At 41.5% G+C, this 27,150-nt stretch overlaps 1 protein-coding gene across 6 annotated transcripts in view; it reads left to right on the top strand.

Moving 5' to 3' along the window:
* Nucleotides 1-27,150, top strand: part of ARHGAP12 (Rho GTPase activating protein 12) — a 240,938-nt gene that overhangs the window by 125,400 nt on the left and 88,388 nt on the right. For all 6 annotated transcript variants that reach the window (XM_033931485.1, XM_033931488.1, XM_033931487.1 and 3 more), the window contains 2 exons: nt 11,950-12,018; nt 19,881-19,939. In XM_033931485.1, coding sequence (XP_033787376.1) covers nt 11,950-12,018; nt 19,881-19,939 — 128 coding nt within the window. The remainder of the gene's footprint in view (nt 1-11,949; nt 12,019-19,880; nt 19,940-27,150) is intronic.

Below are 27,150 nucleotides of genomic sequence, written 5' to 3'. Positions count from 1 at the left end.
GCCATGGGGCATTTGCTAGGCCAGCCCACTTCAATAATGCGAAGTGGGCCGACCTAGCAAAAGCCCCAAGGCTGACTGGGCTAGCGGATGCTGGACAGGGGAAGCAGGGTTGCTGGACAGGGGGTAGGTCAAAGGAAGGGAGAGACTACTGCTGGACAGGGGGAGCAGGGAAGGGGTGGTGCTGGACAGGGGGTAGGTCAAAGGAAGGGAGAAGGGCTACTGCTGGACAGGGGGAGCAGGGAAGGGGTGCTGCTGGACAGGGGGGAGGTAAAAGGAAAGGAGAAGGGCTGCTGCTGGACAGGGAGCAGAGAAGGGGTGCTGCTGGACAGGGGGGAGGTCAAAGGAAGGGAGAAAGACTACTGCTGGACAGGGGGAGCAGGAAAGAGGTGCTGCTAGACAGGGGTGTAAAAGGAAGGGAGAAGGGCTACTGCTGGGCAGGGGGAGCAGGGAAGGGGTGCTGTTGGACAGGAGGAAGAGATAGAAAGAAAGAAAGACAGACAGGGGCCAGGGAGAGAGACAGAAAGACAGACATACCGAAAGAAAGAGAAAGAAAGACATTCCTAAATCTGCACATGTATTCTAGCACCCGTTAATGTAATGGGCTAAAAAACTAATATAGTCTACATACTTGTAACACACTTGCTAGACATAGGTTTTCAGAAGCCACTTGAAAAGATTCCAAGCATGGTATGTTTCTGCCAGATACTTGTGACCTGGATTGGTCACTGTGGAAACAGAATACTGGGCTAAGATTGACCCGGTATAACTGCTGTTATTTTACAGCTACTGCAAAACTTTTAAAGCAGTGTTATTGCCTAATGTTCTGAATCTGCATGTAATGCAACACCAGAAAAAGTTAAATGCATTTCCTTCTGACACATTCTAATCTCTAAACTGTAAATACTATTTTTCTTACTTTTTTGTGGTCTGTTGACTATTTTACTAATAATCTTGTTCCCAGGCTAAGATTCTGCTTCCATCTGCCTCTGACAGGCCGATGCTCAGAACCTAACATTGGTGCTAGAGTTGATTGGTGCTGACATTAGTGTTATTGGGATGTTCAAAGGGCTGTTCACAGGGAACAGTACTGGATCAGTGCAAATAGCATGCAGATGCAATACAAACGAGGCCTTACAGTAGATATTCCTTCCTAATACTCAAACAATACACAATCCAGTTTTTGCCCTTACTGCCGAAAACCTAATCAGCTCAGAGCTGGTGTTAGGGTGTTTGAACTTAGATTTATTTAAAAACTTAATATACCACCTGGAGTCACAGCGGTTTCCAAATAAACATACATAGATCAAAAACAATACAAATCATTCTTCAAAATAATATCAACACATAATGAAAACAAAACCTACAAATTCTTCAATAACGTATTAAAATGTTACAAAAATGTCCAAACAAAGTTAGGAAAGACGGATCAAAAATATGCGTCTACAAATAACTTGGTTTTCAACAATTTCTTAAAGCTGTAGAAACATAGAAACATAGAAACATAGAAAAAAGCGGCAGAAAAGGGCTATAGCCCACCAAGTCTGCCCATTCCAAGTATCCTCCCCCCCTGAGTTTACTCCCTTAAAGATCCCACGTGAGTATCCCATTTTCTCTTAAAATCCGTCACGCTGCTGGCTTTTATCACCTGGAGTGGGAGTCTGTTCCAATGATCCACAACTCTCTCGGTGAAGAAATACTTCCTGAAGTCGCCATGAAACTTCCCTCCCTTGATTTTTAGCGGATGCCCTCTGGTGGTCGAGGGTCCCATGAGCCGGAAGATATCATCTTCTGACTCGATGTGCCCCGTGATATATTTATACGTTTCAATCATATCTCCCCGTTCCCTTCTTTCCTCAAGTGAGTACATCCGCAATTTCTCTAGTCTTTCTTCATACGTGAGATCCTTGAGCCCCAAGACCATCCTGGTGGCTGTTCGCTGCACCGACTCGACTCTCAGCACGTCCTTTCGGTAGTGAGGTCTCCAAAACTGAACGCAGTACTCTAAGTGAGGCCTCACCATGGCTCTGTACAACGGCATCATAACTTCAGGTCTCCTGCTGACGAAACCTCTGCGGATACACCCCATCATTTGTCTTGCTCTGGAGGAAGCCTTCTCCACTTGATTGGCAACCTTCATGTCCTCGCTAATGATCACTCCTAGATCGCGTTCCGCTGTGGTCCTAACCAAGGTTTCACCATTTAGTACATAAGTTCTACGCGGGTTTCTCTTTCCCAGGTGCATTACCTTGCATTTTTTAGCATTGAAGCCAAGCTGCCAAGTAGTTGACCATTGTTCCAGCAGCAGTAGATCGTGTGTCATATTATCAGGTAATAAGCTTTTGCCTACTATGTTGCAAAGTTTGGCGTCGTCTGCGAACAGCGATACCTTTCCCCTAAGTCCTTGCGTCATATCTCTTATGAATAAGTTGAATAGAATCGGACCCAGGACCGAGCCCTGCGGCACTCCACTTATCACGTCCGATGCTTCAGATGTGGTACCGTTCACCACTACCCTTTGATGTCTGCCGCTCAGCCAATCCCCAACCCATGTAGTTAGAGTGTCTCCTAATCCTATCGATTTTAGCTTGTTCAGTAATCTTCGATGAGGGACGCTATCAAATGCTTTACTGAAGTCCAAATACACTACGTCCAGTGACTCTCCAGCATCCAGTTGTCTAGTAACCCAGTCAAAAAAGCTAATCAGATTAGATTGGCAGGATCTACCCCGGGTGAACCCGTGTTGGTGTGGATCACGTAGTTTTTCTTCGTCTAGGATTGTGTCAATTTTCTGCTTGATCAGTGTTTCCATGAGTTTACACACTATAGACGTGAGACTCACTGGTCTGTAGTTTGCTGTCTCTGTCCTGCAGCCCTTTTTGTGGAGTGGGATTACGTTGGCGGTTTTCCAGTCCAAGGGGACCCTTCCTGTGCTTAGGGAAAGATTGAAAAGAACAGATAATGGTTCTGCCAGGACTTCCCTTAACTCCCTTAGCATTCTGGGATGTAGGTTATCTGGTCCCATGGCTTTTTTTACTTTGAGTCTTGATAGTTCGTCGTAGACGCTACTGGGCGTAAATTCAAAATCTTGAAACGGGTCTTTCTGGTTATCTCCCGTCTGCAGCTGTGGACCAACTCCCGGCGCTTCTCGGGTGAATACTGAACAGAAGTATTGGTTTAGTAGTTCTGCCTTCTCAGAATCTGATTCCGCAAAGTTACCGTCCGATTGCTTCAGGCGTACTATCCCATCTTTGTTTCTTTTCCTGTCACTAATATAGCTGAAGAAAGATTTATCCCCTTTCTTAATTTTCCGTGCTAACTCTTCCTCCATTTGGAGTTTGGACTCTCTGACTGCCGTTTTGACAGCTTTAGATCTGTCTAGATAGTACTCTTTTGCCCCCTCTCTGCCTAGATGTTTGTAGGTGATAAATGCGTCTTTTTTCTGTTTAACTAGGTCTGAAATTTCTTTACTGAACCATTGGGGTTTTTTGTTTCTCCTGCGTTTACTTACTGTCTTTATGTATCGGTCTGTTGCTTCGTGTAGTATGGATTTCAGAGACGACCACATACCCTCCACATTGTCAGATTTTGCTTGTTTATATAGCTCCCGATGGACAAAATCTCCCATGCTGCTGAAGTCTGTACCTCTAAAGTTGAGAACCCTTGTTGCTGTGTTTGTCTTAGGGAAACCTTTCTTAAGGTTGAGCCATACCATATTATGGTCGCTGGAGGCCAGTGTGTCTCCTACTGAGACTTCCGTGACGCTATCTCCGTTGGTGAGGACCAGGTCTAGTATTGCCTGATCCCTGGTGGGCTCCAACACCATTTGCTTGAGACGTGCCCCCTTTATGGAGTTTAATATTCTTTTGCTGCTACCCGTAGTCGCGGAGAGTGTGTTCCAATCTGCATCTGGCATGTTGAAGTCTCCTAGTATTACTAAGTCCCCGCGCAGCGTGATGTTCTCTATGTCCTCAATTAATTCCATGTCTTTGTCCTCCTGTTGCCTGGGAGGTCTATATATCACACCAAGGTATAGGCATTTTTCTTTCCCTCTGGCCAGGTTCACCCAGAGGGCTTCCCCGGTGTATCTAATATCTGTGATTCTGGTGGTTTTGATGCTTTCCTTAGTGTATAGCGCTACTCCTCCTCCCAATTTACTCACTCGGTCGCAACGAAGTAGGTTGTACCCTGGTATAACCATATCCCACCCATGCGATTCCGTGAACCAGGTTTCGGATATTGCTATCACGTCAAGATCGGCATTTGTTATCTCAGTCTCTAATTCTAGAATTTTATTTCCCAAGCTGTGTGCATTAACATACATAGCCCTCCATATCTGTGAAGAGATTCCCTTGTGAGTTAGTGTGGCTCCTAAATTATCAGTTATCTTTCTCCCTGAAATGTTGTGGGTATCCTTGGTACTTACCTTAGACTTTGTAGTGTGATTGCCACTTGCCTCCTCAGGGTGGTTCCTTACTGCTCTGGGATATAAGTATGTACCCTCCCCCAACTTACCTAGTTTAAAGCCCTATGGAGTAGGCGGGCTAATCGATGTCCAAATACGTTTCTACCTCTTCTGGTCAGGTGGAGTCCGTCTGGTCCCTGCAGTCCCTGGAGCGTCTCGCCGTGGTTCAGGAATCCGAAGTTCATTTCTATGCACCATTCGCGGAGCCATTCGTTAGTCCGTTGAATACGCTCATCTCTAGCTCTGCCTCTGTTTCTCACTGGAAGGATTGACGAGAAGACCACCTGCGCTCCTATCTGCTTCAGCTTCTTTCCCAGCGCTCCAAAATCTCTGGGGATGTTCTCTGTGTCGTTCCTAGCAGTGTCGTTTGTGCCTACATGGATGAGAAACATGGGAAAATGATCGTTAGGTTTTAGAATATTGTCAAGGCTAGCGGTAATATCCTGGTAATTGCCCGGTAAGCTTGTTTCAATACGACATTCCAGCAATGGAAAACATTTGAAGTTGAGTTGCCACATATCTTACATTATCAGCTGTTAGTGCTACCAATTTCATTTTCCCCTCAGAGCGCAATGCCCTCGGAGGTTTATAAATCTCCCAAAGAGATTGAAACCAAAGTGGGTACAGTATGATATACTATTTGTTGTACCAGTAATAACACTTTAAATTGGATTCTTTGCTCAATCGGTAGCCAGTGCAGATTTTTCAATATTGGGGTTATATGGGCTATCCTCTTTACCCTACTGATGACCCTAGTTACAGAATTCATATACACCTACAAAACCTTCAGTTTTGTTTTTGGCAGACCCAAGAACGAGGAATTACAGTTGTCCAATCATGTCAAAAGCAAAGATTGGGCCACAGTTCAAAAGTCATATTTATTCAGAAATGGTTTTAGCCTATAAAACATATGAAGTTGAGCATAGCCTTTCTGAATAATACACCCAATTTGCTTCCCCATAGTCAAAGCAGAGACTAAGCAAACACCCAAAACTGTAATGTGATTTTTCACCTTTTATCTCTTCTCCTAAAATATGAACACTCTCTCCCATTGGCTTCATCCATCCTCTCTACTATCATAAGTTCAGTTTTGTTCACATTTAACTTCAAGCCTTGTTGTGACATCAATTCACAAACTTTGATCATACAGTCATTCAATCTTATCTCGATATCACCATCAATAGGAAAGAAAAAGAGAATGTCGCCTGCATAAATGGTATAATGGACTCCCAGATCCTGAAAAACCTGAGAAAATTAGTGTCATTGGATAGGTGGCAAAGTTCAGTTGTGGATTAGGAATTGGTTATCGGATAGAAAACAGAGGGTAGGGTTAGATGGTCATTTTTCTCAATGGAGGAGAGTAAACAATGTAGTGCCACAGGGGTCTGTACTAGGACCAGTGCTATTTAACTTATTTATAAATGATCTGGAAATTGGAATGATGAGTTAGGTGATTAAATTTGCAGATGATACTAAACTGTTCAAAGTTGTTAAAACGCATGCAGATTGTGAAAAATTGCAGGTGGATCTTAGGAAATTGGAAGACTGGGCGTTCAAATGGCAGATGACATTTAATGTAGACAAATACAAAGTGTTACACATTGGGAAGAATAATCTGGATCACAGTTACCGGATGCTAGGGTCCACCTTGGGGATTAGTGCCCAAAAAAAGGATCTGGGCATTATCGTAGACAATACAATGAAACATTCTGCTCAATGTGTAGCGGCGGCCAAAAAATCAAACAGGATGCTAAGAATTATTTAAAAAGGGATGGTTAACAAGACTAAGAATGTTAGTCTGCCCCTGTATTGTTCCATGGTGCGACCTCATCTGGAGTATTGCATTCAGTTCTGGTCTCCTTATCTCAAGAAAGATATAGTAGTGCTAGAAAAGGTTCAAAGAAGAGAAAACAAGATGGTAAAGGGGATGGAACTCTTCTCATATGAGGAAAGACTAAAACAGTTAAGGCTCTTCAACTTGGAAAAGAGACGGCTAAGAGGAGATATAATTGAATTCTACAAAATACTGAGTGGAGTAGAACTTGTACAAGTGGATCGATTTTTCACTCTGTCAAAAATTACAAAGACTAGGGGACATTCGATGAAGTTGTGAGGAAATTTTTTTTTACTGAGAGAATAGGTAAGCTCTGGAACGCGTTGCCAGAGGATGTGGTAAGAGCGGATAGCGTAGCTGGTTTTAAGAAAGGTTTGGACAAGTTCCTGGAGGAAAAGTCCATAGTTTGTTGTTGAGAAAGACATGGGGGAAGCCACTTCTTGCCCTGGATTGGTAGTATGGAATATTGCTACTCCCTGGGTTTTGGCCAGATACCAGTGACCTGGATTGGCCACTGTGAGAACGAACTACTGGGCTTGATGGACCATTGGTCTGACCCAGTAAGGCTATTCTTATGTTCATCATTTTCAATATGTTGCAGTAAGAATCGTCCCCAACCCCAGCCCAAAAGTTCACTAGCAACTAAGCGGGATGTCAGCAGTCTTAGAGCATAGCCAGGTAACACCGAAGAGCGTCCCAAGATCAAAAAAACTTATCTTCTGTACAGTGTTTAAGGGTAGTTAACTTATCCATTAAAAGTGCATATCTCAGGTGCTTATGCCACATGTCCAATGTAGAAGGTTCAGTGGATTTCCACAATCGTGAAATTACACCTCGAGCTGCCATCAGACAATTGGCAACAATTCTGTGATGATCCAAAATACTACCAAGTAAACCAACAGAGATTAAACAGTTCTGTAGTGGCTCCCACCGAAACAGGTATCATAGAATTGATGATAGTGAGCACCAAGGTCCAAAATGTTGTATATACTTTAAGGCCCACCACATATGGAGACAGGTGTCCTGCTCTGCACTCACCCCTCCACCATTGATCAGATTTGGCCTTTTTAAATTTGACCAAATGCGCCAGAGTCAAATATCATCAGGATAACACTTTAAAGTTACATTCTCTTCATCGTGCTTATATATTATACCTAGTCAAATGATGTCTCCCCATCTAGTAGTATCATCGAAAGTCAGATTCAAATCAGTTTCCCATTGCTGCATATATTGTAATTTTTAAAGTGAAAACCAGTAATAATTTTATATAGCAAAGATAGCAACCCCTTAGATTCCATAGCTTTCAACCAAAGTTCCTCCAATTGTGAGTACTAAAAATTCTGAACCCTCTTAAAGGCAGCACTCAGACTGTTGGCTCCATAGAGGGTAGATTAAATTCCTCCTGCATATGAGAAGTTTTGAGTATGCCATGAGAATTTATCTAAGTCAAAAATGCTCTTATTAGTCCAATATTGAATTCCCACCCTAGGAAAATCAACAGGATTATCAAATAGAACCTCTAATAGCGCTAATCTAGAAATCCAGCTACTGTAGGTCTCATATAGGAAAGAAAACTCCTCCATAAATGAAATATGAGCAGTAAATCTGGAAGATGTACTAAGCCAAATTGACAAGTTAAAAAGTGATAAATCACCTGGAGTGGATGGTATACATCCCCAGGGTACTAAAAGAACTCAAACATGAAATTGCTGACCTGCTTTTAGTGATCTGTTGTAGCCTGTTGCTAAAATTATCTGTAGTACCTGAAGATTGGAGGGTGGCCAATGTTATGCTGATTTTTAAAAAGGATTCCAGGGAAGATCTGAGAAATTAAACCAGTAAGCCGAGCAAAATAGTGGAAACAATTATAAAGAAAAATAAAATTGTGGAACATGAAGACAAACATGATTTAATGAGACTGAGTCAGCATGTTCAGCTGAGGGAGATCTTGCCTCACAAGTTTGTTTGACTTCTATGAAAGTGTGAATAAGGTTGTGGATAAAGGTGAGGCGGTTGATAATAGTGTTTCTAGATTTTCAGAAAGCTTTTGACAGTTCCTCATGAGAGGCTCCTGAGGAAATTTTAGAGTCATAAGAAAGATGGCAGTTGTAGATTAGGAATTGGTTAACGGACCAAAAACAGAGGGTAGGGTTAAATAGCCATTTTTCTCAAAGGAGGAGAGTAAATGGTTGTGTGCAGCAGGAATCCAATGCTATTTAACTTATCCCTTTGAATTCTTGTTGACATTGAAGAGTCTGTGCCATCAAATCCTGAAAGATCTCCAATTTTATTGTTTTCCATTGTAATGGGTTTAGGGCTCTAGCAGCTGCAAGAACCTGCTCTTTCAAAGCATAGTCGTGAAAGCACGCAATTATATCTCTAGATTGGTTAGCTCTCTGTGTTTACAGTGAATGGTGTGCCCTGTCAATCTTAATATCTCTCACTGAGCTTGTCGGCTGCTCCACTTCAAAAAGCAAATATTGGGCTATATCCTGTACTACAGAAACAGTCTTTATATAAAGAATCCTCTGGGACCCCACGGATTCTAATATTGCATCTCCTAGATCAATTTTCAATATCTTCCACTCTGTCCCATAGAGCTTTAAAATCAGTGCCCTGCGACTCATAAGAGGAGTGCAAGCTCTCCATATGGTCCTTGCAAATGATCAACCTAGCTTCCATTTCCATGCAATAGGAGTGGTATGCTGTATCAAGGGTCTTGCATCTTCTCCTGCAAGTCTGATTTTCAAGAGATACTGATCACTGTTTTCAGTACCTCCTCCTCCCTGCTCTCTGCTGCCTCAAGTCAGTTATTTCTTATGCAAGCGAACCTGCAGGAGCAACTTTGGTCTGCTCGGCCTTTTTTGTTTATGTATTTTTTGCGTGTTTTTATGGGACTTTGTTTCTGTTCAGCTTCAGTGACTGTCTAGCCTGTGTGAAAGGAGCAGACTTTGGTCTGCATATAACAGGTAGATCCTGCAGGGACCTGCTCCACTAACCTGCTGGAACTGTGGACCTCAAGGATTTCCCCTGCTGTTTGCTCAATCCTTGACTTGATCAGCACAGGCAGTATGGACACCAATTGCGTTTCTTTGGAGTGCATATGGTGTCGGCTGCACTTTCCTCCCCTTCTTTGCAGCATCCTAGGGGTGAGGATGTCCGGCTGTGGCATGACTGTTAGCTCTTGGTAGTAGAGGTCCTCTCCTTATTCCAGTTTCCCTGAGAGGAGCTATGGCAGGCTGTAGCACATCTTTCCAGTGTCTGGTCTGTGAGTAGGGCTATCATAGCCCATAGGGCAGTTGGGGTGGGGGAGGAAATGTCTGAAATTGTGGTTTTTGAGCTTATATCTTGTTGTAGCCTTGTTCCACCACCCCAGAAATCCTAAAATCACTGATTTTTGAGGTTTTCTGGTGGAATTGCAGCTCTTTTTCAGTGGGAAATCCTGGTGATGGCCATCTTGGATTTTTTCCAATTTAAATTCTAAGTTTTCAGACTTCATCAAAAACCCTCGTTTTTGCTTCTAATCACGAGGATTGGACTCCTTGTGCTCCAATAACATGAATTCATGCCAAGTTTGTGCTGGATGGGCACCTATTAATACTTTATCAAAAAGTATACAAGCTGAATATCCAAAAAAATCAAAAAAATAACCAACAAATATTCAGAATAAAGCTGCTAATAGTGGAAGGAAACAGGCTGAAAGGCAAGTAACTAACATGGAGAAAAAGACCTCAGTGTTTCAAGGAAACAACCAAGAAACTATATGTTCAGTTATAAACTGCCATACAAAACACATCCCAGGTCAAAAAACTCCATGGAAAAGATTCATAAAGATACAGTTTAAAATACACAAGTTAAACTGCAAAAAAACAGCAAAAAACTGTAAAAACTTGCACTTATCTTCCATTCATCTCCCACAAGCAGTGGAAATAAATATCTGTTGCTCCAATACGGAACCAGACACACTTTTCAAAGAATGAACTCAGTATTCCCGACAGGCCCTGTTTCGCCAAGGGCTGCGTCAGGGGAATATCTTTAGAAAGAGAGCAACTGCTTCAAAAAATCTTCCGCGGGAAAATGGCCATTTTCCCGTGATATGGCGCCAGTGCTTGATAAAGGTTCTGAAGGCCCCAAAACAAAAAGAAAGCCCTATAACTCTCCTCTTGAAGGGGGTTCTCTAACTTCTCTGTCCTTTATGCCTTTCTTTGTGAATTTGCTCTGGCAAGCCTATGTCGGCGGCGCCTTCTAGGTCAGCTAGAGATTGACCACCTGCGCAGCCTTCCCGTATTCCAGCATCTGCTTCTCCACAGAGGCCTGTGTCTCCCCCGGACACCGACAGCTGGTCAGAAGGGGCTCCTGAGGAGGATGATCTGAATGCGTATTCTCTCTCCCAGGAGATGCCTTGATCAGAGATGATGCGACACTGGGCGAAGTGGATCAGGGTCTGAGTGCTGCTGCGGATCAGGGCAAGGACCCCTAAGTTCACAGGTGGTTAGGTCTACTGCTCTGACAGATCTGCTCATTAAGTCTCTGAAGGAGCTCAAAATTGATCCTCCTCAGTCTACTTCCCACTGTTTCCTGTTGAGCGGAGTTCGCTTTCAGCCTACTGCCTTTCCGTGGCACCTGGATATGAAAGACCTGATTTCTGAGTACTGGGAGAAATTTGGAGGGCTCTCTTAAGGTGGCAAAAGCAATGTACAAGCTATATCCTGTGGATCAGGAGTTCCAACAAATCTTTGCTATGCCTAAAGTGGTGGTTTAGGTGACCAAGCGCACATCCCTTCCCAGTGAGGGGGGGGCGTTGTGCTTAAGGATTAATAGGATCGCAAGCTGACATGTTGCTCAAGAGGCAGTTTGAGGCCTTGTCTCTGGCGATGAGAGCTGCTGCAGCAGCAGCTTCCTTTGTGGCTTGAGCATACCACTCTAGATTATGACCCCACTCAGTGCACCTTCTGATCCTCCTTCCCAGCTATTGCTGGTGGGAGTGGACTCTGCAACTGATGCCTTCTATGATCTGCTGAGCATAGTGAAAAAGCTCTCGCTTATTCTGTCTGCTCGCAGAATCTTGTGGACCAGAAATTGGGCTGGGGATTCCACATCCAAAGCTACACTCAGCAGGCTTCCTTTCAGGGGCAACATGCTTCTTGGCCAGGGGTTGGATGACCTCATGGCTAGCATCCAGGACCACCTTCCAAAGTTGTTCCCGGACAGTAGGCCTAGGACTTCTATGTATGTGTGTGTATATACAGTATATAAAACCAAGACTTGCCTTATGTTTGGTTGGCATGATGGAGACTTGATAACCAGTGTTTAAACATGGGTGGCTGGGGCTTGCATAGAGTTGCGAGCACAGTTCTGGCTACCTTGTTTGGCAGACTGGATGAATCATGCGGTTCTTTATTTGCTGTCATTTACTGTGTAACTGTGAGAAAAAAGCATAAGTTTACTCGGAAGATACCTGCACTGGGAACTGAGAACCTGCCATGGTTTATAAAATAAATTTTGGAATTTTTCTGTGAGCATTGTGTGTGTTTGTGTGTATGAGACTTGGCATTCTTCTTAGCTAATTGTAGTATTATATTTTATGTAATTTGAGATGAAATTAAGCTGACATAAGATTGAACTTATAGTTTTTGCTTTATATGTTTTACAGGATTCTTCGAATGCTTCAAAGCCCTACTTCTCTGAGTCTTCTCCCTCCTCACCTAAGAATCAAAACACAGTTAGTATAAAACTTGCTTCTTTGCATACATTTCATAAACTGAGTCTGAAAATGAATTTTCAGTTCTTTTGTCTTAATTAAAAATCTTAATTCCATGTACTGTGCATTAGTGAAAGATATTTGAAAAAAAACTGTTCTAAAAGAAACAAAATTATACATTAAGTGTTCTTAGGTGGTTGATCATTACATTAAATTAGTTTATTTTATTCCGCCAATACCTTGCAGTTCTAGGCAGATTACAAAAGGAAGAGATTCTGGTCATTTCCAGAAGATTACAAGGAATTTCTTACAAGGAATTTCTTAAAGTCAGTAATTTTAATAGTTTATACCTTAGTGCTTAAATGTCTTCCCTACTGTGTTTTTCCTTTGTTTTGCTTTTACTAAATAAATGTATTTCAAAACCCTTCTTTCCCTATGTAATGGAAATATGTATTACCCAACGTAATTATTTATAGTTTGTACTGTTTGTTTCTTATTGACTATCTTTTTAATATGTACATCGCTTTGAATTTGATTAAGCGATTAATTAAGAAAAATAATAAATTTGAAACTTGAACAGATCACAAATATCCAATAGGATCCAAAAAGTAGATCTATTTCTTGTTGCTTACAACTAGCGATAAGCCATGCCTTTCCCAATTGTACTTATACTATATAATTATGGACATTTCCTACCAGAACTTAACCCTAAACTTTTTTTTTTCTACTTTCCAAACCAACAGACTTTGGGAAGAAATTAAATATAAGGAGATGTGAATATCTGTCCTGTCTGTTGGGGAACAAAATCACTCTGAAAATTTTAGACAGGCAGCTTCTGGTCTGCCCCTCTAGGGCTTCCCTCTTCCGTGTCACTGATGATGTGGCAGAGGGAAACCCTAGTGGAGCAGACCAGAAACTGCTGGTTTGGAGCGCTGCCTTTTCCCGTCAGCCACAGTCACCACTGCTGCTGCTTTGGGAGGCCCAGAGTGGGGGGTCGGATAGTTGGTTGGTTGGTGCTGCACAGGGCTATAGGAGGGAGGAAAGCTGCTGCACAGGTGGAATGGAGGGATGGATGAAAAGCTACACAGGGGGATAGGAGGGATGAAAGCTGCTGCACATGGGGAGAAAGAGAGGAGAGGAGAATAATTGTTGGACATGGGGTAGAGGAGAGGAAGGGAGAGATGCAAAAGAGGTAAAAAGGGGTGAGAGGGGGGAATTCTGCATGTAGTGGAGGGGAGGGAGACTTACATGGAGAAGAAATAGGGAGAAATGTTGGACCATAGTGTGGAGGGGAGGGAGAGATAGTGCATGGGGGAGAGAGAAAGAAATGTTGCACATGATAATGGAGGAGGAGGAAGGGAGAGATGCTGCATGGAGGGGAATAGAGAGGATTGACCCATGGCACAAGGCAGGAAGAGAGAGGGAGAGATGGTAGACAGTGGAACCCCCTCTCCCCCCCGAAATGTTGGATATGACAGTGGAAGGGACAGTACAGAGATGGAAGATGGATGGTGAGCACAGAGAGAGAAGAAAATGTCAAATGGGCAGGAGACCCTGGTGAATAAGTTAACAGAAGACAAACAGAAACAAGAGCTTGGGACCAACGATCTGAATAATAAAATGAACAGACAACAGAAGGCAGAAAAAATAATTGTATTTTTTATTTTGTGATTACAATATGTCAGATTTGAAATGTGTATCCTGCCAAAGCTGGTGTTAGACAGCAAGCGTGAGCAAGGACCTAACAGAGAGAGGAAAAGTCTTTGTTTATTTTGTTTACACCACAGCGTCAGCGTGGGATTGGAGAGGGCAAAGGGGTGGGGTGGGTGAAGAGGTTACAAAATAAATCCACCAAGACTTTTGAAAAAAAATGCCCAATTGGGTGGTAAAATTGATTCAAATCGAAAAATCAACTCGATGGGCCAAATCAAATCAAACATTTTTCTCCTAAATCAGGCAGCACTAGTGGGGATAGATGTCATTGACACACATTGGTCAGCAGTGTAGTTGGCCCCACGTGAGAAGATATTTGGTGGCTCTCCTTTGGCTCATTAGAATCCAAAGGGACGCCAACTTAAAAAATTTTTATTTTTTAAATTCTTTATTCATTTTAAAACTGACAAACAAGTGATTAATATTAAAACATTACATTATATTGGACATTCTTATACATATAATCCATTAAAGTAGAAATTATAACCCTTTCCCCCCACCCAACAATTCTTCAACAGAAATCCAATTATTAAATAAAAATATTAATCATCCAATTTCCCCCCTCCCCCCAATAAAATACATATATCCATCAGAAAGGAAAACGATGTTCATTCATTACAGTAATTCTCTAATGGCCCCCAGATCTTTATAAAGTTGTTATAATTACCTTTCTGTACAGCAATTGCTCTTTCCATTTTAAAAATGTGACAAAGTGAATTCCACCAAAAAGAATAATTAAGATTTGTATAATTTTTCCAATTAGCCGTAATGTGCTGAATTGCCACCCCTGTCATTATTAATAGAAGTTTATTATTATAAGATGAAATTTGACTTTTTTTCCTCATAGCTATGCCAAACAGAATAGTATCATAAGACAAAGCAACCTTTCTTTTTATATTGATTCACTCATTTGAATTTTGGATCGCTTTATTATGGGACTTTAAAGATTGATTAAGTTGATAATTTTACTTAAAAAAAATTTTTTGTTGTGATATTGGAATCCATATCTTATTCATTTTCTGTACAAGAAGTTTATTTTCTTGTTTAAATTGTTAAAATAATAAACAAAACAAAAAAAAAAAGACAAAGCAACATGATTTTCAAGTAAACGGTTAACCTGCGTCCAAATTGAATTCCAAAATAATTTAATACAGGGACAGTAAAAAAGTAAATGATCCAATGTCCCTACTCAAACAAAACAAAAAACTGCAGACCTTGTACACGATGCAGGCTGGCTTTATTATGACAAGTAAATCTTTGATTAAAAAACCTTTTACCAGGTAAGGGACCCAACACGGTCCGTGTTTCGGACTAACCTTCGTCAGGGGTCCTAATAAGTACAAATACAATATTTAAAACAAACATATTTAAAAATACAATATATTAAATATTAAAAAAAAAATTTTTTAAAAATATATATCAATATATTAATTACAATAATGGTCTAATTTATTCCATTAAAAAGAATTTTAAAAGAATTTTAAAAGATAGATTCTTTTAAAGAAAGATTTTTTAAGAAAATAGAAAGAAAAGAAAGAAGGAAAAATACTTTATAAAATAAATAGATGATATAATAGATAATTTTGTTTTTGATTAAACTATATATATCTGATGAGAAACTCTTAAAATATACAAAGGGAATCAAAAAAGGAGAAAGGAAAGAGGAACCAAGAAAATAAAAATATATATTAAATAATGTAAATATATAATACATACCAATTTGGATAAAGGAGAAAATTATCAAAAGAAAAAAGCCTTGGGTAAATAGCTATCAAGAGACATAGAGAAAGGCATATCAACATAACAATAGAAATAATCATAGACATATATCTTAGTCAAAATTAAAATTAAATGAGATAAATAATATAATATGGAATAAAGTATAACAGTAGGCAAATAAATGTCATAAATCACTATGATATACAACAATGAAACAACAATAATAATACAAATTAAGGCAATAAACAACATTTGAAAGCAATTAGAGACAATATAACCATTAGGTAGTTACTGATCATATGCTATTGAATATAAAAGAAAGGCAATTAACAACAGTTGGAAGCAAGTAGAGACAATACAACCATTAGGTTGTTACTGAGCATATGCTATTGAATATAAAAAGAGACAACCCAGATAATCATCATTTTTTATATAAAAAACCTACTTAAACCTGCAGTGATTATGAAATCAATAAAGAAATATATATGTGTATATACCAAAACAACCGTTAAACACTATATATTTACTCATTTACAGAGGCACCCCAAACGAATATTATATCATATTACTTTAAGTTGTAACAAGAGAAACACCATATGAGAATACTTTTTTGGCTAAAGAGGGAAAGAAGAATTCAGAACAGATATCACAGATTGTGTGCTTTAAAAACAGATACTGCAAAATAATAAATGTGAAGCAAAATTGACAGCAGAACGTTTGAAAAAAATGAACAGCAGAAAATTGAAGCAAAATTGACAGCAGAACGTTTGAAAAAAATGAACAGCAGAACTTTTGAAAAGAGCAGGCATATACAAAGGAAAGAAGAGAAGTAAGAGTCGCAAGATAAAGTAGAGATAAAAATGGAGAGACTTACCGATGGGTAACACACTGAAAAAACCGCCCAAGTGAAGTATTTAAGTGTGGTTCCAGTAAAGCTATAAACGGAAAGAGGCCGTAAAGTGCGATCGCAAAATTGCCGAAAAATTGAAGTAAAACGCCGGATCGATCGTGAAGAAATAAAACATACTTAAAACTAAAAAAACAAACATACTGAAACAGGGAAACGGTATGATTGTAAAAATTATGTCTGTGTGTGTAGAGGATTGTAAGTAATGTAAATAATAAAGGGTAAATAGGCAGAGTGGAACTAGCCAATCATCTTGATTGTAGGCGTGTCAATCCACAAGTTTGTAAGACATAAGGGATAGGAAAGGGACTCAGATTAAAAGAATGTATGAAGCAGCGATTATGTCAGATGTCTAGATGATTAGGAAGTTAAGAAATTTATGGATTAATTATTGTTTTATAGAACGATAAAAGATGAAGGAATAGAAAAATATGGAAAGTGGATATTATGGAAAATATAGAAGAAATAATCATATAAAGACAACATTTTATTTAATAAATAATAAAATAAGAAAAAGAAAAGGAAAAACTAAACAATATATATTTTTTATAGATGATATCTAAACAACTTAATAAAACAATAAAGTCATGAAATATATAATACTAGTGTTTAAGCCCGTTACATTAACGGGTGCTAGAATTTATGGCTGTCTGTCTTTATTTATGTCTCTCTCCCTGCTCCTGTCTCTTTCTTCCTTTCTTTCTGTCTCTCTCCCTCCTGCAATTTTTCTCTCTCTCTCCCTGGCACCCTTTGTCTGTCTGTCTGTCTTTCTTTCTGTCTCTCCCACCCCCCATTCCCTTCTCTCCCCTCCCCCCCCCCACTTTCCTTTGCAGAAGCAGCAGTGATATTTCCCTTCCCCTCCAGATCCCTGTGAAATAGTAGCAGCATTTCCCCCCCACCCCCATTCCCTTCTCTTCCCCCCACCACTTTCCTTTGCAGAAGCAGCAGTGATATTTCCCTTCCCCTCCAGGTCCCTGCTGAAGCAATAGAAGCATTTTCCCCCACCCCCATTCCCTTCTCTTACCGTGAGCTGCCCTGCTCCGTTCGGCCCCTCCCCTTCCCTTGCGTGCTGAAGGTTCTCTGCTGCGGCTGAAGGTTTTTTTTCGGCGGCTCTTCTCACGATCCCCGTGGCGGCTGATCCTCCTGTTCAAAGCGGCCTGCTGAGGTTCGCGGCCGGCTGTAACGAACCTCGCAGGCCGCTCTCCAACTCGGTAGCATGTTCCCTCTGACGCGATCGCGTCAGAGGGAACGTGCTACCATGTGGAGAGCGGCCTGCGAGGTTCGTTACAGCCGGCCGCGAACCTCAGCAGGCCGCTTTGAACAGGAGCGGTAGCGGTTGTTGCGGGAAGGGGGGGGAGTCGGCGACGTGCAGGCCGCTGTGAATAGGAGCGGCAGCGGCGGCAGGACCATGAGCCCTCCTCCCGCCATCCGCCGCCAGCGCCGCTCCTGTCGCCCGATGCACCTAACTGGCACATACGCCTCAAGCCGCGGCCATGGACGGACACAGCACACATGAGGTCCCCACAGGACATGAGGCGCCGCTGCTAACAGCCAAGGTAGGTGCTGGGAAGAAGGCTGGGGACTCACGCATGTGCACTCCTGCGACCACAGACCTACAGCGCACGGAACACGCAAATAGGAGTGCGCATGCGCGAGTTAGCCTTTTATTATATAGGATAAAATAAGTAAAATTAAAAACATATAGCAATAATTATTAAATTTTAGGTTTTTTGAATAACATATATATTATATAAAATTATATATATATATATATATATATATATATATATATATATATATATATAAATAGTTCTTTAAATCACAAATATGAATACAATAAAAGCATATGACAGTTATTTTATTGAAAAAAATAAATAAAATGATGTATGAAAAACAAATAGTCATGAAGATTAAAGAAAAGGACGGTAGTCTATTTCTGCATTAAGACCTGCAGGTATAATTGTATTAAGTTCAAAAATCGTCCTTTGTTCTGTCCGTAACAGGACGTTATCAATATCACCACCTCTCCAGTTCTTTTTATAAGTTTTGAATATCAAAAAGCGTAACTCATCAATAGTGTGTGAAAAGTCTTTCCAATGTTGAGCCAAGGGTGCTGTTAATATTTCTCTTAAAATACAACTTCTATGTTCTATAATCCTTGTTTTAATCTTCCTCTTGGTCTTGCCCACATATAATAAATTGCAAGGACATCTAATGATGTAAATGACACATTCAGTGTTACAGTTACTGCTGAAGTTTAACTTATATGATTTTCCAGTCCGTGGATGTTTGAAAATAGTAACCTGCATAGAATGCTTACAAACTGAACATTTCATACATGGTTGATGTCCCGTGTGAACATGCTGGATCGTATTCTCTACAGGAAGTGCGGATGGCACAAGTTGATCTCTTAAGTTGGTATTACGAGAAAGTGCAATCAGAGGCTTCTTACCATTAAAACATGGATGTAACTCCAAAATATGCCAATGTCCCTACTTCCAGATTACAATGCCAGCATTTATTAGACTTAGATCTATCTAACTTTTGCAAACGAACTGGGGTCCAAAAAACTCTATGCAACAAAAAGAACCAAGTTTGCCTCATAGATGCTGACATTGTACATCTCATTCTCCAAGACCAAATTCATGGCCATTGAGATGCAGAAATTTGCTGCCTTATCTCAATACTCCAAATGTCTCTAAGACCATTTTTTGGTTTTTTATTCATATATCCAGATAATAATTTATACCACAAAGCAGCTTGATGTCCCAAGAAATCCACTTGAAAACAAAGGAACTCCAGACTATATTGATTATTCAGATTTTTCCATTCAGGGAACCCCTACCTGAATAGCCTGCTTCAGCTGCAATCATTTAAAATTTTGTGATTTATTAAGACCGAATCTATGTTGCAGCTGTGAAAATTCAAGCAGTTTACCATCTGAAATAATGTCATTTAGAGTTCGAATGCCTGCAATGATCCAGGTTTTCCATAAGATTTTAGATCCGCCAATTTGAATCTTGGAATTAATCCATAAAGATTGATTTGTAGATTTACTTATTGGAATAGGTGTTAAATTGCTAATATATCTCAATGTTTTTTTTCCATGTATCTGATAAAATTCTGTTCTCCTTATATCTTTTAGGTATTCTAATGCTGGGCATATGAACCAAATTTAAGGGAAACAAGAGACGCCATTCTAAATAGAGCCAATCTGGTGCATTCTTAAAGAGTTCTGGGAGGATCCAATACATACCTTGACGTAAAATATAGGCTTAAAAATTAATGAAGACTACTATTTTATGCAAAGCTATCCTCATGAATTCCTATTAAGAATGTTTCTTTTTTATTTCAATGTATATTCCATAAATTGCTCGTACTATTCATTTGATATTTGTAAAGAACCTTTATTGCTCCTATATACACACCTATTTCAGCATTTATTTTCTTTATTATAATGCTCTGTGATTTGATACAAATTCATGGCCTTTTTGATAAGTTGATATGTGGTATAGGACAGGTGACGTCTTTTTCTTTATTGTAGGAAGAAAAATATGGTGTACTAAATGTCACAAAAATTACAGAAAATGGGAAAAAGGTTCGGTGAGTAGGTGTTCAGTTATAGTTGGATTAGTGTTCCTGCATATCTATAGAGTGTATAAATTGTTTTTGTACAGTGTGTAATATTGGTGTATATTTATGCTGATTTTTCATTTGAGATGATTGCAGCTTTGTATTAAGAAATCAGGAGTGGTTCAGTATTCAAAAGGGTTTCTGAAACTAACTGCAGATTCTGTTACGTCACTTCCGGATTCCATGCACTAGGTGTTCAATTCCAAACTGCAATCCGAGTGTTGCAGAAATCCACAACTTTTCTGAGCACATGCTCCACACCCTTAGCCTGAGAGCTAGTAAACATATCCAGTTACAATTTCTGCAAGCAATCTGTACAGAAGTCTCTGGCAGTTGCTCTCCTTCGTTTTCTTGTTTTTTTCGCTTATTTGTTTCTCGGTGGCTTCAGTGTCTTGAGGCCCTTTCCCGGTGGTTCCCTGTCTGAGAAAAGGACATAGTCCTGAGGTGCCAGACTGCAGCTTCACAGAGAAACTCTGGTGGAACCAGCCTGCTGTGTGCCACCCTTCTTAGAATACTTGGGGTCCCTTCTCTTGGGAGTCTGCTTGCTGCTGATCTTGTCACAGGTTTCAAACACAGGCTGTTTGTGTCTGGAGTAAAACCCACCCGGGTTTCAAGGCGCAGGCTGCCTTTCCTACCCCCAACTGCATTGCAGAGGATCCGTGGGGGTGGAGGTTGTAGTCAGTGTTTGCCGGTTGGCAGTCTGAAGATCTTCTTAACTGATGTTAACTGCATTGAACTTCATGGTGTATTGTGGTTTATAAATAAAATTTTATGTTATCTTCAACTCTGAGTATTTAGTGCTGTTTCGGAGGCATAAAGCCCTTTTTCACCACTCAGTTGCTTTTAAAATTACTGATGGACAAAGGCACTGTAGAACTGAGTACCCTCCATTATTTCCTTTTTTTTAAGTATTCTTTATTCATTTTTAAAACTTACAATAAGTGCAACAGCATATAACATCAATTTATATTTAAATACATCACTTAATATCCTATTAAAATCTAATTCAGATCCCATAACCCTCCCTCCCCATATACAATTATTTTCATCAAACATAAGATGACATATAATAACCCCCTCCACATTATTTGCACTCATAAGAAAACCAAAATACCCCCCACCCTTCTCCCCCCCTCCCTGGATGTGCATATTTAAGGGGAATAAATTATATTCATTCATTACAATATTTTGTTAATGGTTCCCAAATATCCTGAAATTTCCTAAAATTCCCCTGCTGCATGGCAATTACTCTTTCCATTTTAAATATATGACATAGGGGGTGCCACCAAAAGCTATAGTTTAATCGATCCCAATTTTTCCAATTTCTCATGATCTGTTGTATGGCAACCCCTGTCATGATGAGTAATAGCTTGTTATTTGAAGATAATTGGCTCTTGGCCCTCATTGATGTGCCAAATAACACAGTATCATAAGTTAATGCAACCGGATTTTCCAGCAAATTATTTATTTGCCCCCAAATTAACTTCCAAAAAGGAAGAATCAATGGCCAATAGAATAGTAAATGATCTAAAGTTCCAGCTTCATGATGATAGTGCCAGCATCTATTATATTTAGAGCTATCTAATTTCTGTAAACGAACTGGGGTCCAAAAAGCTCTTTGCAACAGAAAAAAACAAGTTTGTCTCATAGACACAGACACTGTTTCCTATGAGAACTCCGGGGGTTGCTTGTGAAGAGTTTTAAATTGCATTTTTCACAGTTTAGAGAATGGCACCCCTTGAGTTCTGTCCCTGTCCTTGCCCCATTCTGCAAGCTCTGTCCTCATCTATACAAGCTTTGAACACTTTAAAATCATAAATGTTTGAAACTTGTGCGATTAAGGCAGAGCTTGCAAGACTGGGGCAAGGGCAGGGAAAAAACCCATGGGGACAGATCGGGGAAATTGAGTTCCTGCGGGGATGGGAAAAAATGTGTCCTCGTGTCATTCAGTAGTTTAGGTCTCCCACCTCCCCAGACCCTAAATCATTATTTTTTAAATTTTCGGGTGTTGGTTATTTTTGCTGTTTTTTGCGTGAATTTGCTGGCGGTGGCCATCTTGGATTTTTATCAATTTTTTTTTTCAAAGTTTTATTTCAGCTTTAACCCTCGATTTGCTTAAAAATCATTTGGAATGGACTCCCAGCTCCGAATCTGCTGGATATTGTGTAGTGATTGCACCAGATTGGTGCCAGATCAGTGACTGTATACTGTGTGCCATAGCACGCAGGGGAAGGGGGGGGGGGGGTAACTTAAGATTTGGCTGTCTCTGCATACTCAAGGGCTCACCTGGCTCCATGACTTTGGTCAAAGATATCGCCCAGTGGTTCCAGTGGCATCTAGTGCAAAACGCCTGCGTTAAGAGTCTGGGGACTCTTGTGGTGGAGCGTGTATGTCTCAACAGCTCCCTGCCATGGTTGCAAGGTGTGGCTTCTCACCAGACTTTAGTCGGCTTCTCTGGAAAGCATATTCTGCGGACCCTGCTCATTCGTCGGGGCCAGTGGGTGCGTTGGAGCTGTCTCATTCTGTTGAACCAGCGGTGGAGCTTCTTGTTCGGTAGCCCTCTCATCCTACAGTGGCAGACCTCGATTGTATCAGTTGCCATTCAGATATTATGCCTACCTGAATAAATTCATGTAAACCATTCTCAGCTCCTTTGGGAGAACGGTATAGAAAATTGAATAAATAAATTATGCCCATGCTGTCTCCTGACAATGCTTCTATTATCCCAGGCAAGCAGGCAGCATATTCTCACTGATGGATGACATCACCGACGAAGCCCCAGTACGGACCACTTTAAAAGTGCATCACCACTTTAAGACTCTAGAAAGTTCGTGATAGCCCGAACCGCGCATATGCGCGTGCGTTCCCACCTGAAGTAGGGTGCGTGGTCCCTCAATTTCTTAGTTTCTGCGGAGCTAAGAAATCGCGTTTTCAACGGCTATTTTTTTGTTTTGCTGCCTTCCCACTCTCGCAGCTTCTGACTTTTCAGTCAGTTCTCTTTTCTTTTTCTGTTTTACTAAAAAACAAACCCCAAAAAGATATCTAATTTTGAATTTGTCGTAGACTTGGGTTTGGCGGGCCCTTATGGATCACCATAGCGTTCGTTTTTTTTCCTATGGATATCTTACCGTTACTGTCCCTCCCGCTGATAATTCTCAACACGGGCAGTTGCTGTGCTCGGGCACTTGTGGTCACCGCCATCCACTGCTTCTTCTTCAAGTGTCTGGCCCTCAACCTTGCTGATTTTTGCTTCCTCTGCTTTTTTCTTTAGCAGCACATTTCCACTCCACTTCAGCAGCAGCTCCTGTTCTGCGCCATCAGGAATCCGGCCCCACCGCATTTCCGACACCGGCCGTACTACTCAAGCCCGCACCGACCATGATGGGCACCAAGACTGGATCTTCCCATGCTGTCTGCGGTGTCGCACCTCATAGTGGGTAAGCCGGCTGCCAAACTTTTCCCTGTTCCCTCTGGGCTTCTGGTCATAGTAGCAGTGAGTCAAGTCCTGCCAACCTCTAGCAGCCCCAACTATAGCTCTGCTTCGGTATCAATGAGTGCCTCGATACCAGCATTCTCATCTCTAGAGCGTTTGAGCAGTGCCGAAGGTACCGGCTGTTAGGCTAACGGTACTGGTGCTGTCTTTAAATGCAGCGAATCATAGAATTGCTGCAAGAGGACTTATGGGAGGAATTTTTGGCTGCTTATGCCGACTCCCATGTCAACATCGATTCGCTTGGTGCCGTTTTAGTCTGAGCCTTCGACTCCGGTTGTACCTACCCAGAAGTCTCCAGTAGTGGCACCGATTCTGGTATGGGAACAGACATCGACCTCCTGACACCGATAGTCTTCTTCACACATGTCATCAGAGACGGCTTTTTGCAAGTCAAAGCATTTGGAGCCTTCAGTACCACCCCACCCCGCACTGCTAGAGATTCCGATCTCTAGGGGGTGTCTGTACAAGAACCTCTGTTCTCCGACGCCAAGGATTCCTCAGGAGGTAATTTTACTCTTTTTTTCCTTTTTCTAAATCATTCAAACAATTTTTAACTACCTTAGATTATGATTAGCCACCCAAGCACTTACAGTGCCGGTGGCTCCCCACAATTTGGACTCACTATACAGGGTGGTTCCCTTTCCACATTTTGATAAAACCACAGTTCCTTCTTGAATTTCTTCTTCGGAGCCAGTGTCTATGCCTTTGTACTCCCTGGCAGAGAGGGCAAGGCTATACATCAGTTTAGTCAACATCTAAATCAGAATGCTATGTTGGCTAACCGGTCTCATAATTACATTTTTCCTTCTACCTTAAGCATTTGGTGAAACAACTGGCCACGCTCCAAACATATCTTCTGGAACGTAAGCTCCCGGCTTTCAAACATTTCATATTAGACTTGCTTCATCTCCACAAGTACATGGTCAAATCAGCATATGACACCCTTTAATTGACCTCTCGTGCAGCAGCAATGTCAGTTGTTATGCACTGCCTTGCCTGGCTTACATTGTCTTGAGATCGACATTAATCACCAAGGCAGGCTAGCAAATGCCCCTTGTTTAGGGGACGAACTCTTGGCGCTTCCATGGACACAGCTACTTACTAGTTGTCTATCCACGAGACCAGGTGGGACACTCTGGTCATACCTAAAAAGATCCCTTTACCACAATCTTCTTAACAACGAAGCTTTGCTGCAAACCCTTTGCCTCCGACCCAGTCTCAACCCAGGAGACAAAGGCCACAACAGCAACCACGTCATCAACACCAAAGACAACAGGCTGCTCCACAAAAATCAACACAGCCTTTTGATATGTTTCTTCAGAGCATAGCCACCATCCTCATTCTACAGTTTATGCCTCAACCCATCGGAGGCCGTCTTCAGTTCTTCATAGATCACTGGGAGCTCATCACCTCAGATCTCTGGTTTCTCACCATCAAACAGCATGGTTACACACTCAATTTTCACATCCTGCCTTCAGATCACCTTCCAAGAGAGTCTGTTTTGGAGCCTGAACAGTCCTCCCTTCTTCTTCAGGAGGTTCAATCCCTTCTCCTCCTGAATGCCATCTAGGAAGTTTCCCTCAATCAACGGAATCAGGGATTCTCCTCCCTTTCCTTCTTGGTACCCAAGAAGATCGACGGATTGAGACACATTTTGGATCTCGGAGTTCTCAACAAATTTCTAGTTAAGGAGAAATTCGGGATGCTATCCCTTGCCCTGCTTTATCCTCTCCTCAATTGGAACGACTGGCTATGCTCCCTGGATCTCAAGGAAGCCTATACACATATCCCAATCCATCTGGCTTCCAGATAGTATCTTCATTTCCAGATCAATCATTGTCATTACCAATACAAGGTACTTCCCTTCGGCCTGGCATCTTCTCCCAGATTATTCATGAAGTGCCTGATTATAGTGACCGCATCTCTCTGTTCACATGACCTTCAAGTCTCTCCTTACCTGTACGACTGGTTGATCAAGGCTGTATCCTCTCAGGAAGTGGTCCAAGCAACATCTCAGACCATTTCTTTTCTTCATGCTCTAGGATTCGAAGTTAACTTCCCCAAATTGCATCTCATTCCGACTTAACGTCTACAGTTCATCGGGGCAATTCTAGATACCACTCTCATGAGAGCATTTCTTCCTCCAGATCGCCTTCAAGCTCTCATCTGTCTCTGTCAGAAACTGCTTCATCTTCAATCTATCTCTGCCAGGCACATGATGGTTCTTCTCGGCCACATGGCTTCCACTGTCCATGTCACACTTCTGGCTCCATCTTTGCACTCCTCAGTGGACCCTTACTTCCCAATGGTCTCAAGCAACAGATCATCTATCACAACATATATCTGTGACCTCATCTCTTCTGCAGTCGCTTCAGTGGTGGATGACCTCTTCCAATCTCTCCAGAGGTCTTCTTTTTCACTTGCTCCCTTATCACAAGGTCATCACAACGGATACATCCCCTTACGCCTAGGGGGCTCATATGGACTATCTTCAAACTCAGGGTCTTTGGTCTGCCAGGGAGCGGAAATTTCACATCAATTTCCTGGAACTCAGAGCCATGTTTTATGCCCTCAAGGCTTTTCATCATCTTCTCTGCCCCCAAGTCCTCGTAGCAATGTACTACATAAACAAGCAAGGAGACACGGGCTCTCTTCTGTTGTGTCAAGAGGCCCAAAAGAATCTGGACTTGGGCGACTGCTCGCAATCTATTCTTGAAGGCTGTCTACATTCAAGGGGAGAAGAATTCCCTAGCAGACAATCTTAGCAGAATTGTTCAGCCGCACGAATGGACCCTCAACTCTGCAACTCTCCAGTCCATCTTTGCTCAATAGGGCACTCCTCAAGTGGACTTGTTTGCGACTTCTCACAAACACCAGATGCCCCAGTTTTGCTCCAGACTTACTTTCCTCTCCATCTGGTAGCAGATGCCTTTCGCCTGGATTAGACAGGCCTGTTTCTATATGCATTCCCTCCACTTCCTCTCATGTTGCAAACTCTTTTCAAGCTCAAGAGAGAAGCAGCCACCATGATTCCCATTGCTCCACGGTGGCCCAAGCAACATTGGTTCTCCCTTCTACTTCATATCAGCTCCAGGGAGCCCATACCTCTTCCAGTATTTCCTACTCTGCTCACTCAGAATCAGGAATCACTGCTTCATCCCAACCTGCAATTGCTACACCTGACAGCTTGGTTTCTCTCAGGCTGAATTCATCTCTATTACATCTTTCTCAGCCTGTTTGTCAAATTCTTGATGCATTCAGGAAACCTGCCACTCAGCAATGTTATCAACAAAAGTGGACTCAGTTTTCTTGTTGGTGTTGGATTACCTTCTTCATCTCTCTGACTCTGGTCTAAAATCTACATATATCAGAGTCCATATCAGTGCTATTACTGCTTTTCATATGCCAGTCGAGGGAAAACCTCTGACTGCTCATCCTTTGGTCTCCATATTCATGAAGGGGCTTTTCAATGTGAAATCACCTCTCAAGCTTCCACCTGTCATCTGGGACCTTAATGTAGTTCTTTCCAGTTTGATGAAGCCTCCATTTGAACCAATGGCCACAGTTCATCTCGAGTTTCTTATCTGGAAAGTGGTCTTCCTTATTGCTCTCACCTCTGCCAGGAGGGTCAGTGAGTTACAAGCATTAGTAGCAGATCCACCCTTCACAGTTTTTCATCATGACAAGG

Source organism: Geotrypetes seraphini, chromosome 2, assembly GCF_902459505.1.
Source record: "Geotrypetes seraphini chromosome 2, aGeoSer1.1, whole genome shotgun sequence".
Taxonomy (NCBI): Eukaryota; Metazoa; Chordata; class Amphibia; order Gymnophiona; family Dermophiidae; genus Geotrypetes; species Geotrypetes seraphini.
The sequence above is the reverse complement of the archived record's forward strand: the minus strand, read 5'-3'. Positions and strand labels throughout refer to the sequence as shown.